The sequence below is a fragment of the Bos indicus x Bos taurus genome, chromosome 2 (genome assembly GCF_003369695.1).
Source record: "Bos indicus x Bos taurus breed Angus x Brahman F1 hybrid chromosome 2, Bos_hybrid_MaternalHap_v2.0, whole genome shotgun sequence".
Taxonomy (NCBI): domain Eukaryota; kingdom Metazoa; phylum Chordata; class Mammalia; order Artiodactyla; family Bovidae; genus Bos; species Bos indicus x Bos taurus.
Genome location: NC_040077.1, coordinates 131,624,016 through 131,645,104, shown reverse-complemented (window position 1 = coordinate 131,645,104; position 21,089 = coordinate 131,624,016). Strand labels below are relative to the sequence as shown.

Below are 21,089 nucleotides of genomic sequence, written 5' to 3'. Positions count from 1 at the left end.
GAGGATGTCGCCAGAAGCAGCCAAGTTCACACCCCTGACGTCCTTGAGAGGCCACCCCGCAGACGCTGCGGGCAAAAGTCTGAACAAAGTACGCGCCGGCAGGGACGGCCACAGCGCCCTCGCGCGTCCAGCCGGGAAACCGCCTGAGTGACGGCCCCGCCCACCGGCGCCCGCGCCCGTGCAGAGGCTCCGCCCCGAAGTTGAGGCGTTGTGTCAGGCGCCCCGGACGCCGGCAGGTCCCCAGGGACCGGGCGGCGACGCCATGGCGGTGCGACAGGCGCTGGGCCGGGGCCTGCAGCTGGGCCGAGCGCTGTTCCTGCGCTTCACGGCCAAACCCGGCCCGGCCTACGGCTGGGGCCGGCCGGAGCGGCCCGGCCCCGCGGCGGGCTGGGGCCGCGGAGAGCGCCCGGGCCCGGCCGCGGGACCCGGCACGGAGCCGTGCAGGCTCGGGCTCGGGCTTCCCGGCCGCTACCGCTTCTTCCGCCAGTCGGTGGCCGGGCTGGCGGAGCGGCTCCAGCGGCAGTTCGTGGTGCGGGCCCGGGGCGGTGCGGGCCCTTGCGGCCGCGCTGTCTTTCTGGCCTTCGGGCTTGGGCTGGGCCTCATCGAGGAGAAGCAAGCGGAGGGCCGGCGGGCCGCCTCAGCCTGTGAGGAGATCCAGGTGAGTGTCGGCGGCGGGCGGGGCAGGGTCGGGGGCGGGGGGGAGGATCGGGATGGGGCGGGGGCGGGGCCCCACTTGGGTGAGGGGCGGGGCCGGAGCCGGGATGGGGCGGGGCCAAGTGCGGGGGCGGGGCCCACTTGGGTGCGGGGCGGGGCCGGGGAGACCGAGCTGGGGCAGGAGCCGGGCTTGGGGCGGGGCTAAGTGCGGGAGCCGGGTCCGAGTTGGGGGCGGGGCGGAGCGGAGCGGGCTGCCTTCGGGCCTGGGGTCAAGATTTAGCTTGTTCAATCGCGCAGTATTGTCCCACTCTCTGCGACCCCATGGACTGCAGCACGCCAGGCTTCCCTGTCCATCTTCAACTCCCAGAGCTTACTCAAACTCATGTCTGTCGCGTCGGTGATGCCATCCAACCATCTTCTCCTCTGTCGTCCCCTTCTCCTCTTGCCTTCAATCTTTGCCAGCATCAGGGTCTTTTCAAATCAGCCAGTTCTTTGCATCAGGTGGCCAAAGTATTGGAGTTTCAGCTTCAGCATCATTCCTTGCAATGAATACTCAGGACTGATTCTATTTATCTTGTAGCTGGGAATTCCTTGGCAATCAATGATTAAGGCTCATTTGTTACTGATCTCCTGGTACCAGGCCAGTACCTCACTTTGGTTTTACTATCTTCCCTTCCTCAAACGGGGGTTTCCAGGTAGCTCAATTGGTAAAGAATTCTCTTACAATACGAGAGACCCTGGTTCGATTCCTGGGTCCAGAAGATACACTGGAAAAGGGATAGGCTACGCACTCCAGTATTCTGGCCTGGAGAATTCCATGGACAGTCCATGGGGTCACAAAGAGTCAGACAGGACTGAGAGACTTTCACTTTCTCAAACTGCATGGTTTGAAAGATATACTAATTACATAGCTCCTGGACTTCCCTGGTGGCTCAGGCAGTAAAGTGTCTGCCTACAATGCAGGAGACCCTGGTTCGATCCCTGGGTTGGGAAGATCTCCTGGAGAAGGAAATGGCAACCCACTCCAGTACTCTTGCCTGGAAAATTCCATGGACGGAGGAGCCTGGTAGGCTACAGTCCATGGGGTCGCAGAGTCGGACACGACTGAGCGACTTCAATGTCAATGTCAATGTGTCTCCAAGGCCAATGACCTTCTGTAAATTTTCTAAAATTTAAGGACAGCTAAATCCTAACCCTTATATTCCAGAGGTAGTTGTCATCCCCAATATATGGATGAGGGAGGTGAAAAGTGAAGTAACTTGCTGAAGTCACAAGTCTGACTTTCACAGAACCTGTGTGTGCTGTTGTTAACCACTTGCCAGCCAGGCAGCCTCCACAGTTTAGCCAATTAGTGACATAGCTGAAGCCGCAGTAAAAACCCAAACAGCAGGAGAAAACAGCAGGCCTAGTTAACAACCTGTGTAGAGTTATCTGGGGTGACTAAAATGCTTAGTTCTTGGGCTTTTTAAGTGTTTTAAAGAGCTCAGAGGATTCTGTTTCTACTCAACCAAAATCTCTACTTCTCCAGAGAAACAGAAGGAATAGGATGTGTTTATTAAAAGGCAGCTTTATTTGAAGGAATTGGCTCTGCTGTTCTGGAGTCTGGCAAGTTCAGACTGCAGGGCAGACAGGCAGGCTGGACACCCGGGGAAGAAACATTGTTAAGTTCAAGTCTGAAGACCATCTGCTAGCACAGTTTCCTCCTCTTCAGGGAGGCCCTTCTTCCTGGGGTTGGGAACCATTCACTGCCTTAGTACAGCCCCTGCGTTTTACAGCTGAACGCTGAGGTGGTGCAAGGTGGGGTGATTTGCCCAAGGACACAGCTGGTTAAAGACCAAGCAGTGTTGGTCTTTAAGCTCCCATGTTTCCTGGCTTTCCGCCCAGGTCGTGTTACTCATCACCAGAGCGTCTCATGTTTACGCCCTGGCCCCTGTGAGGCAACAGGTGACACCTGGTCTAGGCCCCATTCTCTGCCCCTGTCTTTTGTTACAGCTCAGCTGGCAGAAGCCAAGGTGGCCAACTTGACAAACCCTACTTAAAATTACAGCCGGTGTTTCTAAACTGAGGAGCTAGATCCTCCTAGCTTACCATCTCCACATCCTTGCCTCACACTTCATTCTTCTGTGTCTTAAAATTTTTAATTAATTACAAATTAATTTTTTAAATTCTTGCATTTGACTTCTTTGGAAAGAAAATCAGAGTACCAGATTTGGCAACCCGTGTGCTAAAATTCTAATTCTAATGCTAATTCCATATGGTGTCATACTGGAGTAGACCAGACCAGTCCCTTTAGATGCATTTGGAAAGCATTTTGTTGGGGGAACCCTTTATAAAATAGGCCAAAGATATGAACATATATTTCACCAAGAGGAGATACAGATGCCAAATAAGGATAGTTGAATCATTAGGGAAATGCAAATTGAAAATACAATGTGGTATCTCTGCATACTTATTAGAGCAACTAACATTTTAAAAATAAGTGATAATAGCGAATGCTTGTGAGGATGCAGAGAAACTGGATCAATGGTGAAAATCTAAAATAGTACAGCCACTCTGGAAATTAGTCTGCAGTTTCTTACAAAACTAAACATACATTTATCATATGACCCAGCCATTGCAGTCTTGGGCGTTTACCCAGAGAATTGAAAATTTATGTTCACACAAAAACCTGTACCTGGGCACCCGCCACGGACGGGACCCATGCGTCGGGCGAGCCCTGCGCCCCGGCCCCGGCCCCTGCCGCCGCCCCCGCTCCGGCCCCGGCCCGGGGGGCAGTCGCGCCAGTGAGCGGTGGGACCGTTTAAAAGAAAAAAAAAAAAAAAAAAACCTGTACCTGAGTAGCTGCTATGGGAAACAGTTCCCCCAAACATTAAAAATAGAATTATTGTATGATCCCAGCAATTCTACTTCTTGGTATATAGCCAAAAGAATTGAAAGCAGGGATTCTGAACAAATATTTGTACACCTATGTTCATAGCAGCATTATTCACAATAGTCAAAAGGTAGAAGCAACCCAAGTGGCCATCAATGGGTGTTAAATCTTGTACACCAGTATTTATGGCTGCATCCCTCATAATAGCAAAATATTAAAAACACAAACATCCTTTAGCTGGTGAATTGTTAAACAAACCCTGGTATATACAGTGGAATACTAATAATAAGGAATTACAAGGAATCAGCATTGATACAGGTAACAACTTCAGTGAACCTCAGGGGCATTATGCTTAGTGAAAAAAGTCAGTTCCAAATGGTTGCATCCTGTGATTCTATTTATATAACATTCTTGAAATGACAGAATGGTAGAGATGGGGAACAGGTCAGTGGTTGCCAGGGACGTGGTTGCATGGGGCATGGCGGGGGTGGTGCAAAAACAAAGAGGCAGCTCAAAGGGATTCTGTGATGGAGCAGGTCTGTATCTTGGTGATTACATGAATCTGTAGGTGGGGTGAAATCGCACAGAGCTACACCGCAGGGGCATGCACACGAGTGAATGTGGGTTAGAAAAGATGGTGAGAACTGGGTAAGATCTGCAGCCTCGTTGACAGTAGAGTATGTCGTCACTTTCCTGGGTTTGATACTGTACTAGTGCCTCGTGACGGAGAAGGCAGTGGCACCCCACTCCAGTCCTCTTGCCTGGAAAATCCCATGGACGGAGGAGCCTGGTGGGCTGCAGTCCATGGGGTTTCTGGGAGTCGGACACGACTGAGCGACTTCACTTTCACTTTTCACTTTCCTGCATTGGAGAAGGAAATGGCAACCCACTCCAGTGTTCTTGCCTGGAGAATCTCAGGGACAGGGGAGCCTGGTGGGCTGCCGTCTATGGGGTCGCACAGAGTCGGACACGACTGAAGCGACTTAGCAGCAGCAGTGCCTCGTGAGAGGTCAACTGGGGGAAACTGGGAGAAGGGCACACAGGACACTTTGTTGGGTTTTTTTTGGCAGCTTCCTGTAAGTCTATATTTATTTCAGAATAAAGCTTTAAAAATTTTATCTCATCCTCAAAACTATGGTTGACTGAGGATTACACGATGCTTCTTTGGCTCCACAGAATTTAGAAACTGGTTGGCAAGGCAAGACAGACTTTCATTTTTAAAAAAAATTAAAAGTTCTCATGCGAAGTGTTTTAGCTTATAGACTCCCAGTGCTTTAGGAATCTTCCAGAAGGAAAGACTACTGCGGGCTGAGTGGTCAGCACTTGTTATAGGGGAAGCAGGAGCTTGAGTTGGGACTTGATGAATGAGTAGGGATGAACAGGCAGAGCAAAGACAGTATTTCAGGGGGCAAGGGGAGGGGAAGAGTTTGAGCAAAGGTTCAGGGAGAGGCATGTGAGAGACCAGTATGGGCAGTGCAGACCAGCCTGCAAAACAGTTTTCATATATAGGAAGTGTCAGGACAAGGCACTGAGTAATGCATAAGTTAGGTTCTTTTTTTTCGGTGGTGGTGCTGGTCTTTCTCGCTGCGTGCGGGGCTAGTCTTTGTTGCAGTGCACAGGCTTCTCATTTTGGTGACTGCTCTTGTCGCGGAGCAGGGCTCCAGGGCGCACAGGTTCAGTGGTTGCAGTACACAGGCTCAGGAGTTGTGGGGCACAGGCTTAGTTGCTCTGAGGCTTGTGGAGTCTTCCCGGATCAGGGATCAAACCCATGTCCCCTGCACTGGCAGGCAGATTCTTATCCTGGACCACCAGGGAAGTCCATCAGTTAGGTTCTGCTGCAGCATTTGAAAGCAATGGGCTTTCACTAGACTCGGAAGCAGGTAAGGAAGGATATGAGTGGGAAAGTCTGGAGGCGAGTGACTAGCCATAGAAAGGGAGGGATCAGCAGATGAGATGGGATTTGAGGAGGAAGGTAGAGTTTGGGCAACTGGAGGAATGATGTCACCTGCCTGAAGTAGGCAAGAATACCAATTTGGGGGAAATGGCCTCTTTCCCCGTGCACCCCCACCTACACTTCCATCTAATTCCATCAGAACTCTTGTACTCTTTGTCTCCTTTCTGTGAACAGAATGCCCCCCCAGCTTCCTAAGAGGCAGAAACAGGGAGACAGGTGTATGGTCAGGCCACTCAAGATGGCGGTTCTCTTGCTCTCTGTACATCCCCTGTGGGACCGGTCCCTGCTTCAGCTACATCCTCCTCACAGGAACATGCTTGCCCCCTGCCCCAGCTATGGTTGTTTTCAGCTTTGGGCCAGAGCAGCTCCACCTGCTAGTTTATTAACAACATACTGACCAGAGACATTAATAATACGTCTTTTGTTACCTAATCGTTATTGACCAGAGTCGTCTTTTAATATTCACTTACATAAAAATCGCTGGCCCCAGTTGTTAGTTTCTGCAGAAATCCCCCAATTGATAATATGTTCAAGGGAAACATCTGTCCTCGTGATGGTCGTTAACCTGAGGGGCTGTGAGGGACATGCCCCAGCCACCGGTTTCCCTGGTAACTAATGAGCCAACCTGACTTCAATTCCTTCTGTAAATAGCAGCACTCCCCTCCACCCGACTCCCTGCCCAGTAGTGAAGATTGCTGCCGGGTCCTGCCTGCTGCACATGGTGGGGTGTTGCTCGAGGACCTTTTTCTGCAGACATGTAAGGTTCTCTGTCACTGTCTCCGGGCTTTTGCTTGGGTCATCTGAAGGCTGGGCAACTACAAGGCTTGCGGGCCTTTGGGGTACAACCTAACAATTGGTGAGCCAGCTGAGAAAGCTCCTGTAAACACCAAGATGTTGGGAAAGGACAGGGAGCTTGGTTGGGGAAAGGAAAGCTTTTGGGGAAATCCCAGGGTGGTCGCCCACCAGCTGTGGCCCCTGTGACAGCTGACTACCGTGAGAGCCGTCTTTCTCGCCCATTATGCTGATGCTTTCCTGTTAACCTTGGGGTCTCTTTCTTGTTTACATGTAGCAGCCCCGTGCTCATGGGTCATCTGATCGCACAGGGATGGCTGATGAATTCAGACAGAATGCAAGGACCTGGATTGTCTGTGAAATACAGGCACACCCCTGACCCACCCCCCCAAGCAATGTAGACTCAGGTTTAGGGTATTAACTCAGGGACAGGCTTGTGAACTGGACATGGCCAGTTTCTTGCAAAGGCTTGTTTGGGGCCTGTGGCAATGGCAAAACGATTAAAGCATACCCTTGGGCTTCTGGTCCCAGCTTTGAAAGGGAGCTGAGCAACGATAGTAGTGTGATGAACAGCAGTGATACGCAGCCTACGATGCATTACAGCTGATGGAGGACGTTACAAAAGGCCTATCTGTGTTTTTGAGTGACACCAAAAACCCACCTTACCAGCCACAAAGTTCAGAAATGGACCGAAAAAACAAATAACATACACTGGCATGTCCCTCCGCCTTACAGCCCCACTGCACCTGGGCTTCTGGGATGATGGAAGCGAGAGCGACGGTCGCCCAGTCGTGTCCAACTCTTTGTGACTCCATGGGCTATACAGTCCATGGAATTCTCGAGGCCAGAAGACTGGAGTAGGTAGCCTTTCCCTTCTCCAGGGGATCTTCCCAACTCAGCGTTCAGACCCAGATGTCCCACATTGCAGGTAGATTCTTTACCAGCTGAGCCACAAAGGAAGCCCCAAAATACTGGCGTGGGTAGCCTATTTCTTCTCTAGCGGATCTTCCCAACCCAGGAATTGAACCAGGGTCACCTGCATTGCAGGCGGATTCTTTACCAGCTGAGCTGTGAGGGAAGCCCAGTGGGCGGGATAAAGGAACTCTTTCAGCAACAGTTGAGATGTGAAACCCACTCTCTCACCGTGTGCCCACGTGTGACCCAGGAGGCTAACCCCAGACCTACCAGCTATAACTGAACGTCCCAGGAGTGACCGTCCCCCTGCCTCTGCCACATTAACCCAGAGGCCACTTGTCCACACCCTCTAAGTTCAGCTGTTGATTGCCAAAGGACCATTGCCAGCTGTGGGCCGGGACAGTAACTCACAGGTTGGTCCTCGCCACAGGACCGCCCCCCGGGGAAATATAAAGTGGTCCGGGACTGGCAGATAAGACCCTGGTGGTTTGGGCTTGCCACCCTGTGGGGCAGGGGATTAGAAAGGGGTTTGCAGATCTCACCTTCTTACAGATCTTCTACCCAGCTCTACCTAAGACTACTTAAAGGAATTAGTCTGGGCCTCTACTGGAGAAAGGCACCATTCTGTTAACCCTGGGGTCTGTCACACCGCCTCTCTCGGACTGGCATTGGCTGTGGGGACTGAAAGTGGACTGGCGGTGTGGTCCCACCAGCTGGCCAGGACGAAAACCACAGGATGGGTGGGCTCTCACAATGCTGGTACTACTTGTATTTTGCCTAGCGGTCACGACCTTCCCTATATTATGTAAATGTAAACATCCTACGTTTTGTGCCTTATCTGAGCAGAGAGCATCTGTCCAGTGACTGGGCGACCATGGTGGCCTAACTGTGAGATGAGTCAGGGAATTTCCCTGATGGTCCAGTGGTTAAGAATCCACCTTCCAGTGCAGGGGACGTGGGTTACATCCCTGGTCAAGGAACTAAAATCCCACATGCCATGCAGTGAAGCTCCTGTGGCCAAACTAAAGAAGCCAGCACCAAAGACCAGCATGCTGCAGCAAAGACCAGCACAGCCAAAAAAATGAAAAGCCTATAGAGATGAGTCTGACCAGCGGGTCTCCAGCAAGATGCTCAGTCCTCCTGTGTCCCTGGGCCCCTCCAGACTCTGAGCTGCTGGGGTCCGTATTGCATCTGTGGTGTTTGGTTGCAGCGCACCTCTGCATACGTGACCCCAGGGACGTCACGGGGGAGGGCTGGACCAAGACTGTAAGGACCGCGCAGGGTCTGTGGGAGTGGAGTGTGTGGTCTGGGCGCTCAAGATGGCCTCTCTCTTGCTCTCTGTTCATCCCCTGCTGGACCTACAGGTCCAGGGAGCTGGACCAGTGCCTGCTCCCCTACAGCCTCCTCACAGGAGGTGTTTGCCCCCTGCCCCAGCTATGGTTGCTCTAAGCCTTAGGCCAGAACCACTCCACCTGCTGGTGTATTAAAGGGAAACATCTGCCCTGGTGATGGTCATGAACCTGCAGGTTTCCCTGGTAACTAATGAGCCAACCTGACCAGTTCCCCTTGTGAATGGTAGCTGCCTCCTCCCCAGAGGAGCCAAGATTGCTGTCAGGTCCTTCCTGCTGTCTGCCACACACACGGGGATGCTGCTCCAGGACCCCCTGCTGCAGACATATAAGATTCCCCATCCAGTAAACCACGGATGGCATTGTCACTGACTCCAAGCTCCGTCATCGGCCATCTGGAGGCTGGCCATCTACAGGACCTGCAGGTCCTCGGGGTTCAGGCCAACAACAGGACCCGATGACTGGCTCCAGGGAGCCTCCTGATTTTCACCCCCTTGCTTGCAAGAGCAGCCCGAGGTCATTCACAAGTGGGAGGGGTGGCTGTGACTACATGCTCCTGCCCGTCCACAGCTCTTGGTAACCGTCCAGTAGCTGCCTGCCGAGGCCTTTGCAGATAGAACCATCTCCATAATCAGACAACTCCAAGATCGTGCTGGTAGCCTGACAGGCAGCAAAGGAGCAGTGTGCCAGCTGCAGAACTGGGGAATTGTGACCTCTTAACTCACACAGTGTTCTGTGTTGGACTGTCGCGGTGACTGCCATGAAGTGGCAGTTTGAGAACCACTCTGAATAAGGAGAGAACAGAGGCTGGCTTGAGCCCAGGGCCAACAGTAGCACCCAGTTTGGTTGTTTTATTAGCGCTCGATCTGCCAGTGGAGATTTGGCCTCGCTGTACCACTCTATCCCTTCACTGAAGCCTCACGGGGCTGCCGAGCTCATGGTGCCTGCTGGTTTTCTTCACAGGCAATTTTCACCCAGAAAAACAAGCTGCTCCCAGACCCACTGGACACCCGACGCTGGCAGGGTTTCCGGCTGGAGGAGTATCTGATCGGGCAGTCCATTGGCAAGGGGTGCAGTGCCGCCGTCTATGAGGCCGCCATGCCTGTGTTGCCCCAGAACCTGGAGGTGGCAGAGAGCCTGGGCCAGCTTCTTCCAGGGAAGGGCCCAGAGATCCTTCCACGAGGAGAGGAGGCGCCAGCCCCACGGGCCCCGGCCTTCCCCTTGGCCATCAAGATGATGTGGAACATCTCGGTAAGAGTGGGGCCTTCCATCTCTAAAGTCATCCTTTTTCAAAATCCCCTTCTTGTTGGGGGGGTAACCAGACGGCACTTTCTCCTAGGAAGTAAATAGGAACCAGAAGATTCTCCACAGGACAGGTGCCTCACGCTCTCGTGCGGCAGTCTGAAGCGGTGTTACAGTCTTAGACTGTAGCCTGCCCACGCGTCACCTGAGGGCGGGTTAGAAGGCAGGTTCTGAGTGCCGGTGTGGGGTGGAGCCCGAGGTCCCGCCTCCCTAATGGGCTCCCAGGCCACTGGGCTGCGAGCCACACTGAGTGGCGAGGGCCCGGGGCGTCCGGGCGGATGAGCGCATTTCAGGGCTGCAGTGTGCTCTGTCCTCTCGCTCCGTGACCTGCTCGTGGGGAAGGAGGAGCCACGTGCCTTCCTCTGAGCTCGCCTCCCACCACACTCCAGACCCAAGACTGATGTGCCAGCTCTCTGCTCTTAACCCTTGCAGAACTCAAGACTTTGGCAAGTTGAGTATTTTTCCCACCCAAAAACAAAGATTTTTGTCCATTTAGAGTAGTTTCTGTATCTTGCCATTACATGGTGGGAGGAGGGTTAGGAAATTCATCGAGACTTGATGGTATTTTCTGCTGCCCAGAGCCTCTCTCCAAGGCTGAGGGGGACACAGCCACATAGCTCATGCTGGGCCCTGAAGGATGTGGTTTGTGCCTTGATTTGGGGAATGAAGCTTGTTAGACTGTGCTTCCACGCTGGGCTGATAGCTAACAAGTAGCCAACCCCTCACCCCACGCCCACTGCCAGGAAACATCCAGGCTTAACATCAAAACTCCCACTGGTTGGGGCATGACAGCAAATGCATTCACAAAAGCTAAAAGACTTAATTCTTAAAGGATTCTTTATAGGTGTCGCCAGTCCTGAGAGCTGTTCATAATGAAATGAGGAAAATACGGGCTTTTCCTCATTGTTTGTTGCTTTTTGCTGGTTGATAGAGGGCTGTTCTGTAATTCAGTGCGAGTTTATCCAGGGTGGGCTTGTCGGGCTCAGCCTGTCTGCTGAAGGGAGCCTTCACAGGTGAGTGTTCGTGCTCGGTGGTCAGGTCTGAGCCTGGTGGTGCCCGGAGGCCTCTGTGGCAGGAAGAGGAGCCCCTGCCGTGGTCGTCTCGACATCTCCTCCGGCCCTGGGAACCTGAGCTGCCGAGAGTTTGAGGCGTGGGCAGCATCCTCTGGGTTGGCATGAATGGCACCTCTGCCTCCTTTCTCCCTGGAGAAACTAGGCTTGGCTTGCCACTCAGAGAGGTTATGAGCTTGAAAGTCAAAGCCAGTTCCAGGCAGTAGTTGTCCCGGTCCAGATTACAAGGAGGGCCTGGGCTTCTCGGACCCGTGTAATTCTGGACCGTTATGGATGTTCCAGGCAGGCTCATCCAGCGAAGCCATCTTTAGCACAATGAGCCAGGAGCTGGTCCCAGCCAGTCGAGTGGCCTTGGCCGGGGAGTATGGAGCGGTCACTCACAGGTAAGCAGCCATGTGCCCCACCTCACCCCGCCACGGAGCAGCACCCACACCTGTGCCCTCGGCACAGCGTCTGACGTGACACACACACCCCCACAGACACAATAAACGCCCACTGAACAGTGTAGTCAGTGATGGGCTTTCAGTTGGGGGATAATTGGGAAAGACTGTAGTCTGACCCCAGCTGGAGATGCAGGTGGCTGACTCACGCTGGAGCAGGGAGAGAAGGCCACCTAAAACCATCCTTCATCCTTCTGAACTGGGCGGATCTGGTTTATGACTCCTAAGTAATTCTCAGGTAGAGCACCCCAATTTTGCACGAATTGAATTCTGTCTGTCCCCAGCAGAGGTTAACACCCACTTTACAGCTAACTGCCATGACCTGATGGTGCCAAGAGATTTTTTTAGTGGCCTTCCCCAAGAGTGTCTTTGTGGCAGAGGCGCCTGAGAAGTGGCAGCAGAGTCCAGTGTGGTCAGTGCTGGTCCGACCCCCGTCAGGCCTCCTGTCCGGATCGTTCTCCGTTCAAACACAAACACCCCTCCCGGTGCGGCCACGCGCTGCCCCGGGTTTGCTGACAGCCGTGCAGCACGTTGCTGCTGCGGCGCCAACAGCCTTGTGCCGGGATCGTCGTTCTCCCAGTGGCTCTAATGGCCCAGGCCGGAATGATGCTCTGATGCCTTTGATCACCTAAGACAGGGGCCCGTTTGGACGAACCCCAGAGGAGCTGTTGGAGCCACTCACAGCCTGGCTCAAAGCTCGGACCTGAGGCAGCTCGGAGGACAGGCCGGGCGTGGGGCCCTCCCTGTTGCCTCGATGTCTCTGGGCTTCTGCTCCATCCGCCTCTCTCTGCCACCCTGCATCCTCATTTCCTGCCCGCAGGAATACTTCCAGCTTCCCTCAGGCCTCGTGGCACTGTTAAAAAGCAAAATCCTGTGCCTGACGTACAGTGAGGTCAAACAATACCAAAATGCCAGAGTTTGGAACAGAGAAAGGTTTATTACAGGACCATGGAAGGAGATGGGTGGCTCATGGCCCCCAAATGTCAAATTCCCCAAAGAGTTTCAGCAAAGCATTTTTAAAGGGCACATAAGGGAGAGGGGTGTCCCAGGGTATGTAACCGGCTCGTGCACAAATCTCCAGTAGATGGTGAGGTGACAGGGCAGTGTCACAGTGGTTAACAGCCTGACCTCAGGCTCCAGGAGGTCTGTGGGCTATCTGCTCATGGTCATCAAGTGGTTAGCATCTTCATTTGGTGGGGGTTTTTACATTTGTAAAACAGCTCAGCAAACTCAAGCGCGTTACAGCATCCTTTCAACACCTCAGCTCCATTTCCTATGCAGTTACTGCCGAGTTTTTCCTCACACTCCACAGAGAGCCTCTCCCCTTTTCCTGCCAAGCATCGGGTCTCAGACATGACTTCAGGCCCTTGGTTGCCCTTGGGTCAGGTGCGCACGCTTAGGCCTGGCAGCTCTGGGCAGGGGCGGGGCCACACCCAGTGGACAGTCCTACAGCCTCTGTGTCTGAGCAGGGCGGTGGGATGGGGCTCCCGGAGCAGCAGAGGCCTGGGCAGAGCACCTGACGTGCGGGGGAATCGCTTCTACAAACTGCCTCTGTGTCGGTTCACTCAGAGGCTGACTGAGCTCGTGCCAGGTGTTAAGCTAGGGCCGGACCAGGGAGGTTCTGGGTCCTGTTATCCACCTTACAGGGTATGGTACTACTATATTCCCCTTTTGCATTTGAGACTGAGCCAAGAGACGTTAAGCAGTGTGGCCAAGGACTTGGAGTGGCAGGCGTGGGGTTCAAGCCCAGGCAGCCCACTTCTAGGGCCTCCTGCCCCCTGCTCTTCCTCGTGGGATGGACGGGGTCACCAGTGTGATGAGTCACCGCGGCTTCCCTTCCAGCACCCCGCTCTACACCTGGCACACACTTGGTATAGATATGGGTGGAGATGAATGTCAGTGTTGACTGTGGCCTCAGACTGTTGTATCCCAAGTGTCGTATCTGCTGCTCCCTCACGTTTGTCCCACCCGGCTGAAACAGAAGACCCAAGGGAGGTCCCAAGCAGCTGGCCCCGCACCCCAACATCATCCGGGTCTTGCGAGCCTTCACCTCGTCGGTGCCGCTGCTGCCAGGGGCCCTTGTCGACTACCCGGACGTGCTGCCCCCGCGTCTTCACCCCGCAGGCCTGGGCCATGGGCGGACTCTCTTCCTCGTCATGAAGAAGTGAGTGGCGGGACCTGGAGTGAGTGGGAGCTGGTCGCTGCCTCCAAGAGCCTGGGATCACGGGCCAGAGGATCCTCTCTCTTTGGGAGACAAGGGCAGGCTGAGGGCATGTGTCTCCCCTGGAGCGCAGTTTCCCTTTGGGACGGCCTTCCAGGCAAACAGAAGTGCATGTTCAGTCAGGTCATACTTCCCATCTAGTGCTCTTAGGACCTTTGACCGTAGCCCCCTGTATGCTCACCTTTCTCCTGCGTTGTTTTGTTTTTTTTTTAAACATAGACTCTTCTCCTTTCCTCCATCTCTGTGCCCCTGGCATTGCTGTGTGAGTGTTTTAAGGAAACGAGCAGCTGTCCTGTAACTTCTAACGTGTGAGGCCCTAGCTCTTACTTCCTAATTCCAGGATGGTGGATAGAAACAGAACAGCTACTTAGGGAGCAAAGGAGTCAGGAGAAAGGCCATCATCCTAACAGGAAGTAAGGTGCTCGGGATGCTAGGCGCGTGATGACTGGCCCTGTTGTGCTCTCCACCAGCTACCCGTGTACCCTGCGCCAGTACCTTCGCGGGAACACCCCGAGCCCCCGGCTGGCCACTGTGATGACTCTGCAACTCTTGGAAGGGGTGGATCACCTGGTCCAGCAGGGCGTCGCGCACAGAGACTTGAAGTCCGACAACATCCTGGTGGAACTGGATGCGGGTAGCTGCCCGCCCCGCCCCGAGCTGTCCAGGGTGGCCTGCACTTCAGGCTTGGGGACATTTGGGGCGTTTGGGTCTTTTCTGGTTTCTATGTTCTAAGTTGTGTCTTAGCTCTGCCCACAGAGATAAGCACTCTCTCCTTCAAGATGGATGGTTTTGTTCTTTGTTCTGGTCTTTGTATTGTAAGAATATTTTCAGCAAGTACTGCTTGAATGTCAGCCCAGCTGCCTCTGGCAATGAGCTCCCCATCATTGGAAGCATTCAAGCAAAGCTGGGTGGCTACTTGCCTGGGGGTTCTGTAAAGGAGAGTCATTGTTTTGTTCTTGTTGTTTAGTTGCTAACTCATGTCTGACTCTCTGCAACCCCTTGGACTGTAGCCCACCAGGCTCCTCTGTCCATGGGATTTCCCAGGCAAGAATACTGGAGTGGGTTGCCTTTTCCTTCTTCAGGGGATCTTCTTGACCCAGGGATCGAACTTCTGTTCCCTGCAATACAGGTGGATTCTGTCATATGGTCAGTTTTGAACTAAAAAGATTTAAGATAATTCAATATGCGATTAAATTCTAGAGGAACTGGCTTTTAAAGGAAGTCTGCATGAATCCTTTTCCAGATAACTAATTGATAATGTGCTGATTTTAGCCAGTTCTTGGCTAAGGGACCTTGATTTCCTGGAGGCATGTCTGTATTTGTGTTGCTGGTCCCACTCAGCTCTCTGGTGAGTGGGCAGCTGTCCAGGCCTTGCTGGCCTGTGTTCCTGGGTCAGCATGTCCTGAGAGTGGCTTTTGTTGTTGTTCAGTCACTCAGGTCATGTCCGACTCTTTGTGACCCCATGGACTGCAGCATGCCAGGCCTCCCTGTCCATCACCAACTCCTGGAGCTTACTCAGACTCATGTCCATCGAGTCGGTGATGCCATCCAAACCATCTCATCCTCTGTCGTCCCCTTCTCCTCCTACCTTCAATCTTTCCCAGCATCAGGGTCTTTTCTAATGAGTCAGTTCTTCGTATCAGGTGGCCAAAGTATTGGGGCTTCAGCATCAGTCCTTACAATGAATATTCAGGATTGATCTCCTTTAGGATGGACTGGTTGGATCTCCTTACAGTCCAAGGGACTCTCATGAGTCCTCTCCAACACCACAGTTCAAAAGCATCAATTCTTCGGTGTTCAGCTGCTGGGGTCCAGCCCTGGCTGATCCAGGGAGTTTGAACGGGAGACGGCATCGGCGATTACCCTTGGCTTTAATTAAATATTAATCAAAGATATAAAGAGTAATAGAATGAGGATAGCTCAGTAGGAAAATTCAGCGGAGAAGAGGCTGAGTAGCTTGGTTTACGCGGAAAATCAATATAACCTGTGACATCAGGTTAGCTCTGACCACGGAGGCCTCAGGCGCCCTCTCGAATAGCAGAGGGTGCCCTACCTTAGGCACCTTCTCGAGTGGGTCTTAGAAGCCCAGGCAAATAAGTGGTCACAGAGGACCTCCGCACTCCAGATGGAAACTCAGCCAGAGGTTGAGAGAAAGAATGACATGGGGAGACCAAGCTTCGGTGAGCAAGGCCCGTAGCTTTATTTTCAACAAGGGCTTTTATACCCTAAGTTGCACGTAGAGGATAATAGGGGATGTGAAATCATGCAAAGTCAGCAGTCTTTGATCCTTATCGAAACCAGGGTTTCTTTTCTGCAAATTTATTGTATACAAATGGTTTAGGTGATTTACATCATCTTCTGGCCAGAAGGCCTATTAACATTTTATGACTCTGACAAAGGTTTGTCAACCGTAAGACTTATTTTCTCTAAGAGTAGTTATTTTAAAGTTTGGCGCCATCCTCTGAAGGTGTTAGATAAAGTTGCATTCCTATAGGGCAGAGGTGCAGTGGGTTTACAACAAAGGAAAGAATGTATTACCTTAAGGGTCTAAAGTTGCTAACACCAAGGCCACTACTTATTTTTTCTACATACCAACTATATTAATTAATACACATTCAAGGATGCAACACAGGGGATGTGGAAACTTGGCAGCAAGCATTGGCTCATCAATGAAATCTTTTACTAGTTTTATTCTGACAGCTTCTAACTCTAAGAGGCTCTAAGCTGTTTGAATATCTTAGGCTTCCCGTGCCTCTCGCGGCTGGGAGACAAAACACTCGTATGCATAGCTGTAGGAGTCCGGGTAAACTTGTCAGGTAAGTTAGAGAGCTATCTGAGGGGTTTAGATTTAAACACTCCTATTATGCCCAGGAACTTTATTAACTGGAGTTGTAAGTTAACTCCTTTTCAGAGAGAGAGCGAGATGGTGGTGGGGGACAGCCCCCCGTAAAGTCAGAGGTGAGAGCACAAAGCAGTAAAGTAGGCAGACTCTGGTTTTGGGGGTAGATGCTCGAGAATATCCAGGGGGACTCCTGATGCTCGATCCCGCCTTTGCGTTTGCCGAGCCTCCTTCCTCATGACCTTTGCCACGGGCGGAGTTCCTCATGCTGGCTCCTCGCATTCAGCCTTCTTTATGGTCAAACTCTCACATTCATACATGACTACTGGAAAAACCATAGCTTTGACTATATGGACATTTGTTGGCCAAGTAATATCTCTGCTTTTTAATACCCTCTCTGGGTTTGTCATAGCTGTTCTTCCAAGGAGGAAGCATCTTTTAATTGCATGGCTGCAGTCAACATCTGCAGTGATTTTGAAGCCCAAGAAAATAAAGCCTGTCACGGTTTCCATTGTTTCCCCATCTGTTTGCATGAAGTGATGGGACCAGATGCCATGATCTTAGTTTTCTGAATGTTGAGTTTTAAGGCAGCTTTTTCACTCTCTTCTTTTACCTTCATCAAGAGGCTCTTTAGTTCTTCTTCACTTTCTGCCATAAGGGTGGTTTCATCTGCATATCTGAGGTTATTGATATTTCTTCCAACAGTCTTGATTCCAGCTTGTGCTTCATCCAGCTTGGCATTTCGCATGATGTACACTGCATGTAAGTTAAATAAGCACAGTAACAATATACAGCCTTGATGTACTCCTCTCCCAATTTTGAATCACTCTGTTGTTCGGTGTCTGGTTCTCACTGTTGCTTCTTGACCTGCATACAGGTTTCTCAGGAGGCAGGTCAGGTGGTCTGGTATTCCCATCTCTTGAAGAATTGTCCACAGTTTGTTGTGATCCACACAGTCAAAGGCTTTAGTGTAGTCAGTGAAGCAGATGTTTTTCTGGAATCCTCTTGCTTTCTTAATGATCCAACAGATGTTGGCAATTTGATCTCTGGTTCCTCTGCCTTTTCTAAATCTAGCTTGAACATCTGGAAGTTCTCAGTTGACTTACTGTTGAAGCCTCACTTGGAGAATTTTGGCATTACGTTGCTAGCATGTGAAATGAGTGCAGTTGTGCAGTGGTTTGTTCCTGGGTCAGCGTGTTCTGAGGGTGGCTTTAGTGGAGGTATCGGAGGGCCTCGAGGTGCAGGGAGGGGAGGAGATGGCCTCTCACGTCTGCGAGTCTCCCCACAGATGGCTGCCCCTGGTTGGTGATCACAGACTTTGGCTGCTGCCTAGCTGATGAGCGCGTCGGCCTGCAGTTGCCTTTCACCAGCTGGTACGTGGACCGTGGCGGGAATGGCTGCCTGATGGCTCCCGAGGTGAGTCCCACTGAGCATGTCAAGTGCCACCAGCAGAGCCTCTCCCACCAGGTTTCCTCCCTGTTTACTCAACACTTCCATCTTTTCTGACCCATAATTTATCAGAAGTCCCTTCCCTATCTCTTTGCCTGGAACTGATGTCCCAGGAGAGATGAGTTTTGTCAGCCTGAAGTAGGCAGCCTAAGCACATTTGCTTGGATCTGAGCTACAGTTCATTTCAATTCTGGGTTCCTTGGGACAGAGTCCAGACTAGTGCATGAATTGGGTGCCGTGCAGGAGCACAAATAGGTTTCAAGTACCAGCAGCGTGACTGTTCACTTGTTGCTTTCCGAGCAGGTGTCCACGGCCTGCCCGGGCCCCAGGGCAGTGATCGACTACAGCAAGGCGGATGCCTGGGCGGTGGGCGCACTCGCCTACGAAATCTTCGGGCTCCCCAATCCCTTTTACGGCCAGGGCAGGGCCCACCTTGAAAGCCGCAGTTACCAGGAGGCTCAGCTGCCAGCACTGCCCGAGTGGGTGCCGCGGGACGTGAGGTGCCTGGTGAGGTCGCTGCTGCAGCGGGAGGTCTGCAAGGTGAGGTGGTTCAGGTTTACAGGGGTTGTGTGGATGGGAACCTCAGGTCGAGTTCCAGAGTAAAGGGCAGGGCTGGGCAGGCACTGGAGTGAAAAACGGCTCCTCTGTCTTACAGAGGTGATGGCCACGTACAGAACACACAGCAGGCTGGAATATAGATAGGAGCAGGGGGGCTGGCCACCAAGCTTGGAGTCAGGATTCCAGCAGCCAACTCCTCTTGGCTTTAGCTGCTTAAAGTTACTCAGAGGGAAAGAGATGCAGTTTTAAGACATGTTTAATGAAGATACAGAATCAGCTGAGATCTAGCCAGACAGATAGGATGAACTCTCCTGAGAGATCTGGACATTTTGAAATTACTCCAAAGGCTAACATATTTGAAACCTTAACAGGAGTGGCAGGGCCAGTGCGGGTGGCATGTGGAGTGGAAAAAGCATGGACAGAGCAGGGCTCAAAGTCCCGCCTACCGCTTGCCCCTCACCATGTGCAGCAGGCTGTCACATAGCGTGCGCTGCCGTCATGAAGTCAGGACAACTCCCCTCACCCCAGACGCAGCTCCTGGGCCTTCAAGGCCTTGGACTGTCACGGACTTCCCTGACAGTCCAGTGGTGGCCTCCCAAGATTCCAGTGCAGGGGACACAGGTTCGATCCCTGGTTGGGGAACTAAGATCACATATGCCATGCTGCATGGTGAAAAATCTTAATAAAAGAAAGGCCCAGGATGGGGAGGCTATTCCAACAATGTCCCCTACCCACCCACCCACCCCACCCCAAATTTCGTACCCATGCGAAAGCCTGGGGCGTGGGTAGAATTGGCCAGTGTGTGTGCAGAGTACTGCAGGAGGGAAGGGTGAAGAGTATGCTCAGGGCCAAAGAAGGGAAGACCCTGAGACAGGCTGTGCTAACAAAGCGGGCTGTGGGTGAAGACTGTCACAGGTGTTCTAAGCTCTGGCTCCCCTTCCTGTTGCAGAGGCCATCCGCCCGAGTGGCTGCTAATGTGCTTCATTTAAGCCTCTGGGGTGAACACACGCTCGCCCCAAAGAACCTGAAACTAGACAAGATGATTGCCTGGCTCCTCCAACAATCGGCCGCCACGCTGCTGGCCAACAGGCTGACGGAGAAGAACTGTGTGGAAACAAAAATGAAGATGCTATTTCTGGCCAACCTGGAGTATGAAGCGCTGAGCCAGGCGGCCCTCCTCCTCGACTCCTGGAGGGCAGCCCCGAGACAGCTGCTGTAGCTGGTGAATCACTAAAAGAACTTTCCAGCATCTGTGTCGTGATGGTCTGTGAATGCTGAGCGAGTGCCTCCTAGGTGAGGGGGCGGGGGTGAGGAGGAAGGACGGCATGGCGAGGGCGAGTCAGCCAAGAGAAGGCCTCAGGTTTGGCAGATGAAGGAGCAGCTCAAGGTCACGGTCTAGCCACTAACTCGCTCTAGCTGTGTGGCTTTGTCTAGCTGTGTGATTCTGATGCATCATCCAAGTTCTCTTACCTGTGAAATGAAGACACCGCTCTCGAGAGAGGTCAGCAAACTTCTGTCGAGGGCTGGTGCTCAGGCTGTCGCAGCTGCTCAGCTCTGCCATCGTGGTGCAAAGACAGCCTTCAATGTGTGAACAAGTTCAGCTTCACTTAGGGACCCTGAGATTTGGAATTTCGTGTGTCACTATTTACTCTTAATTTTTTCAACCACTTAAAAGGTAAAAACCATTTTTAGCTTGCAGGCCTGCAAAAATCAGGCAGCAAGCCAGACCGGCCCACAGACCAAGTTTGCCAACTCCTCATCTAGATGACCGCAAAGGGCCTAACCCTCAAGAGAAATGCTAGCCAATCACCAGGCTCCTTTGTGTTTCGGCGCTGACCACGTGACCAGCCCTGGGCACACAGATCCAAAGGATGGGCTCTGTCCCAGGCGAGAGGCTGCTCAGGTGTAAACCACTGACCAGAGTCCTGTCCTCCTAGACCTCTGAAAAGTCAGTGGCCGAGCGGGTCTGTTAGGTGAGGCTGAGCTGAGGGAGGTCAGACCTGTGTTGTGGCCAGAGTTCACGCAGGTCAGGATAGTCAGGTGTCAGAGTGAACAGCCCGTGAGTGAGGCCCGAGACGGGAGCCGCTGCCGTCAGTCAGTCATCTGTCCCGGAGCAGCCCGGGGTGCTGGTGACACGCATCGCCGTGGAGCTCGTGCAGCCGCTGACTTGAGTCCAGCAGAGCGCCGGTGATTAATGACATGGAGATTAGCAGTGCAGTGTTCTGAACTTGCTGACTGTCCCTTCTGACTAGCATTTCTTACAGGAACTGTGACGAATTAAATGCATATTGACAACTGCAAAATATGTAAGTGCCTCAAACGGAATACTTGGCTTGTAAGAGTAATCCTCACACTATAAAGACAATCATACTGGAGACGGACTCATACATCTTTACGTGTGCTTTTTAGGAACACAGCTAGGGCCTAAAGCAAGTTGAATATGCTGTAAGGTTCTTTTCAGCCAAGCAGTTCTGTAATTCTATTAAAGTCCAGTGCTGTTACCCTAGCTTTCCCATCTCTGTGATGTCCCCACTGGCCTTTATTAACCTTACTTCACTCCCCTTGACATTCAGCAGCTGTGTCATTTCCAGACTTCAGCAAAACTAAAAAGGGCCACTTACTACTTTGTACCCGTCATTTCTCAACAGCATCCCCCTGCCCCATCAGCAAAGTA

General features: G+C 52.4%; 1 protein-coding gene across 1 annotated transcript; it reads left to right on the top strand.

Annotated features, from left to right (window-relative positions):
- Positions 1–202: 202 nt before the first annotated feature.
- On the top strand, positions 203–21,031 carry PINK1 (PTEN induced kinase 1). Its single transcript, XM_027521545.1, has 8 exons — positions 203–658; positions 9,500–9,787; positions 11,191–11,291; positions 13,330–13,512; positions 14,040–14,203; positions 17,697–17,824; positions 18,161–18,397; positions 19,365–21,031. The coding sequence occupies exons 1-8, from the start codon at positions 263–265 to the stop codon at positions 19,632–19,634; spliced, it is 1,767 nt and encodes a 588-aa protein (XP_027377346.1). The 5' UTR covers positions 203–262; the 3' UTR covers positions 19,635–21,031.
- The last annotated feature ends 58 nt before the right edge of the window (positions 21,032–21,089 follow it).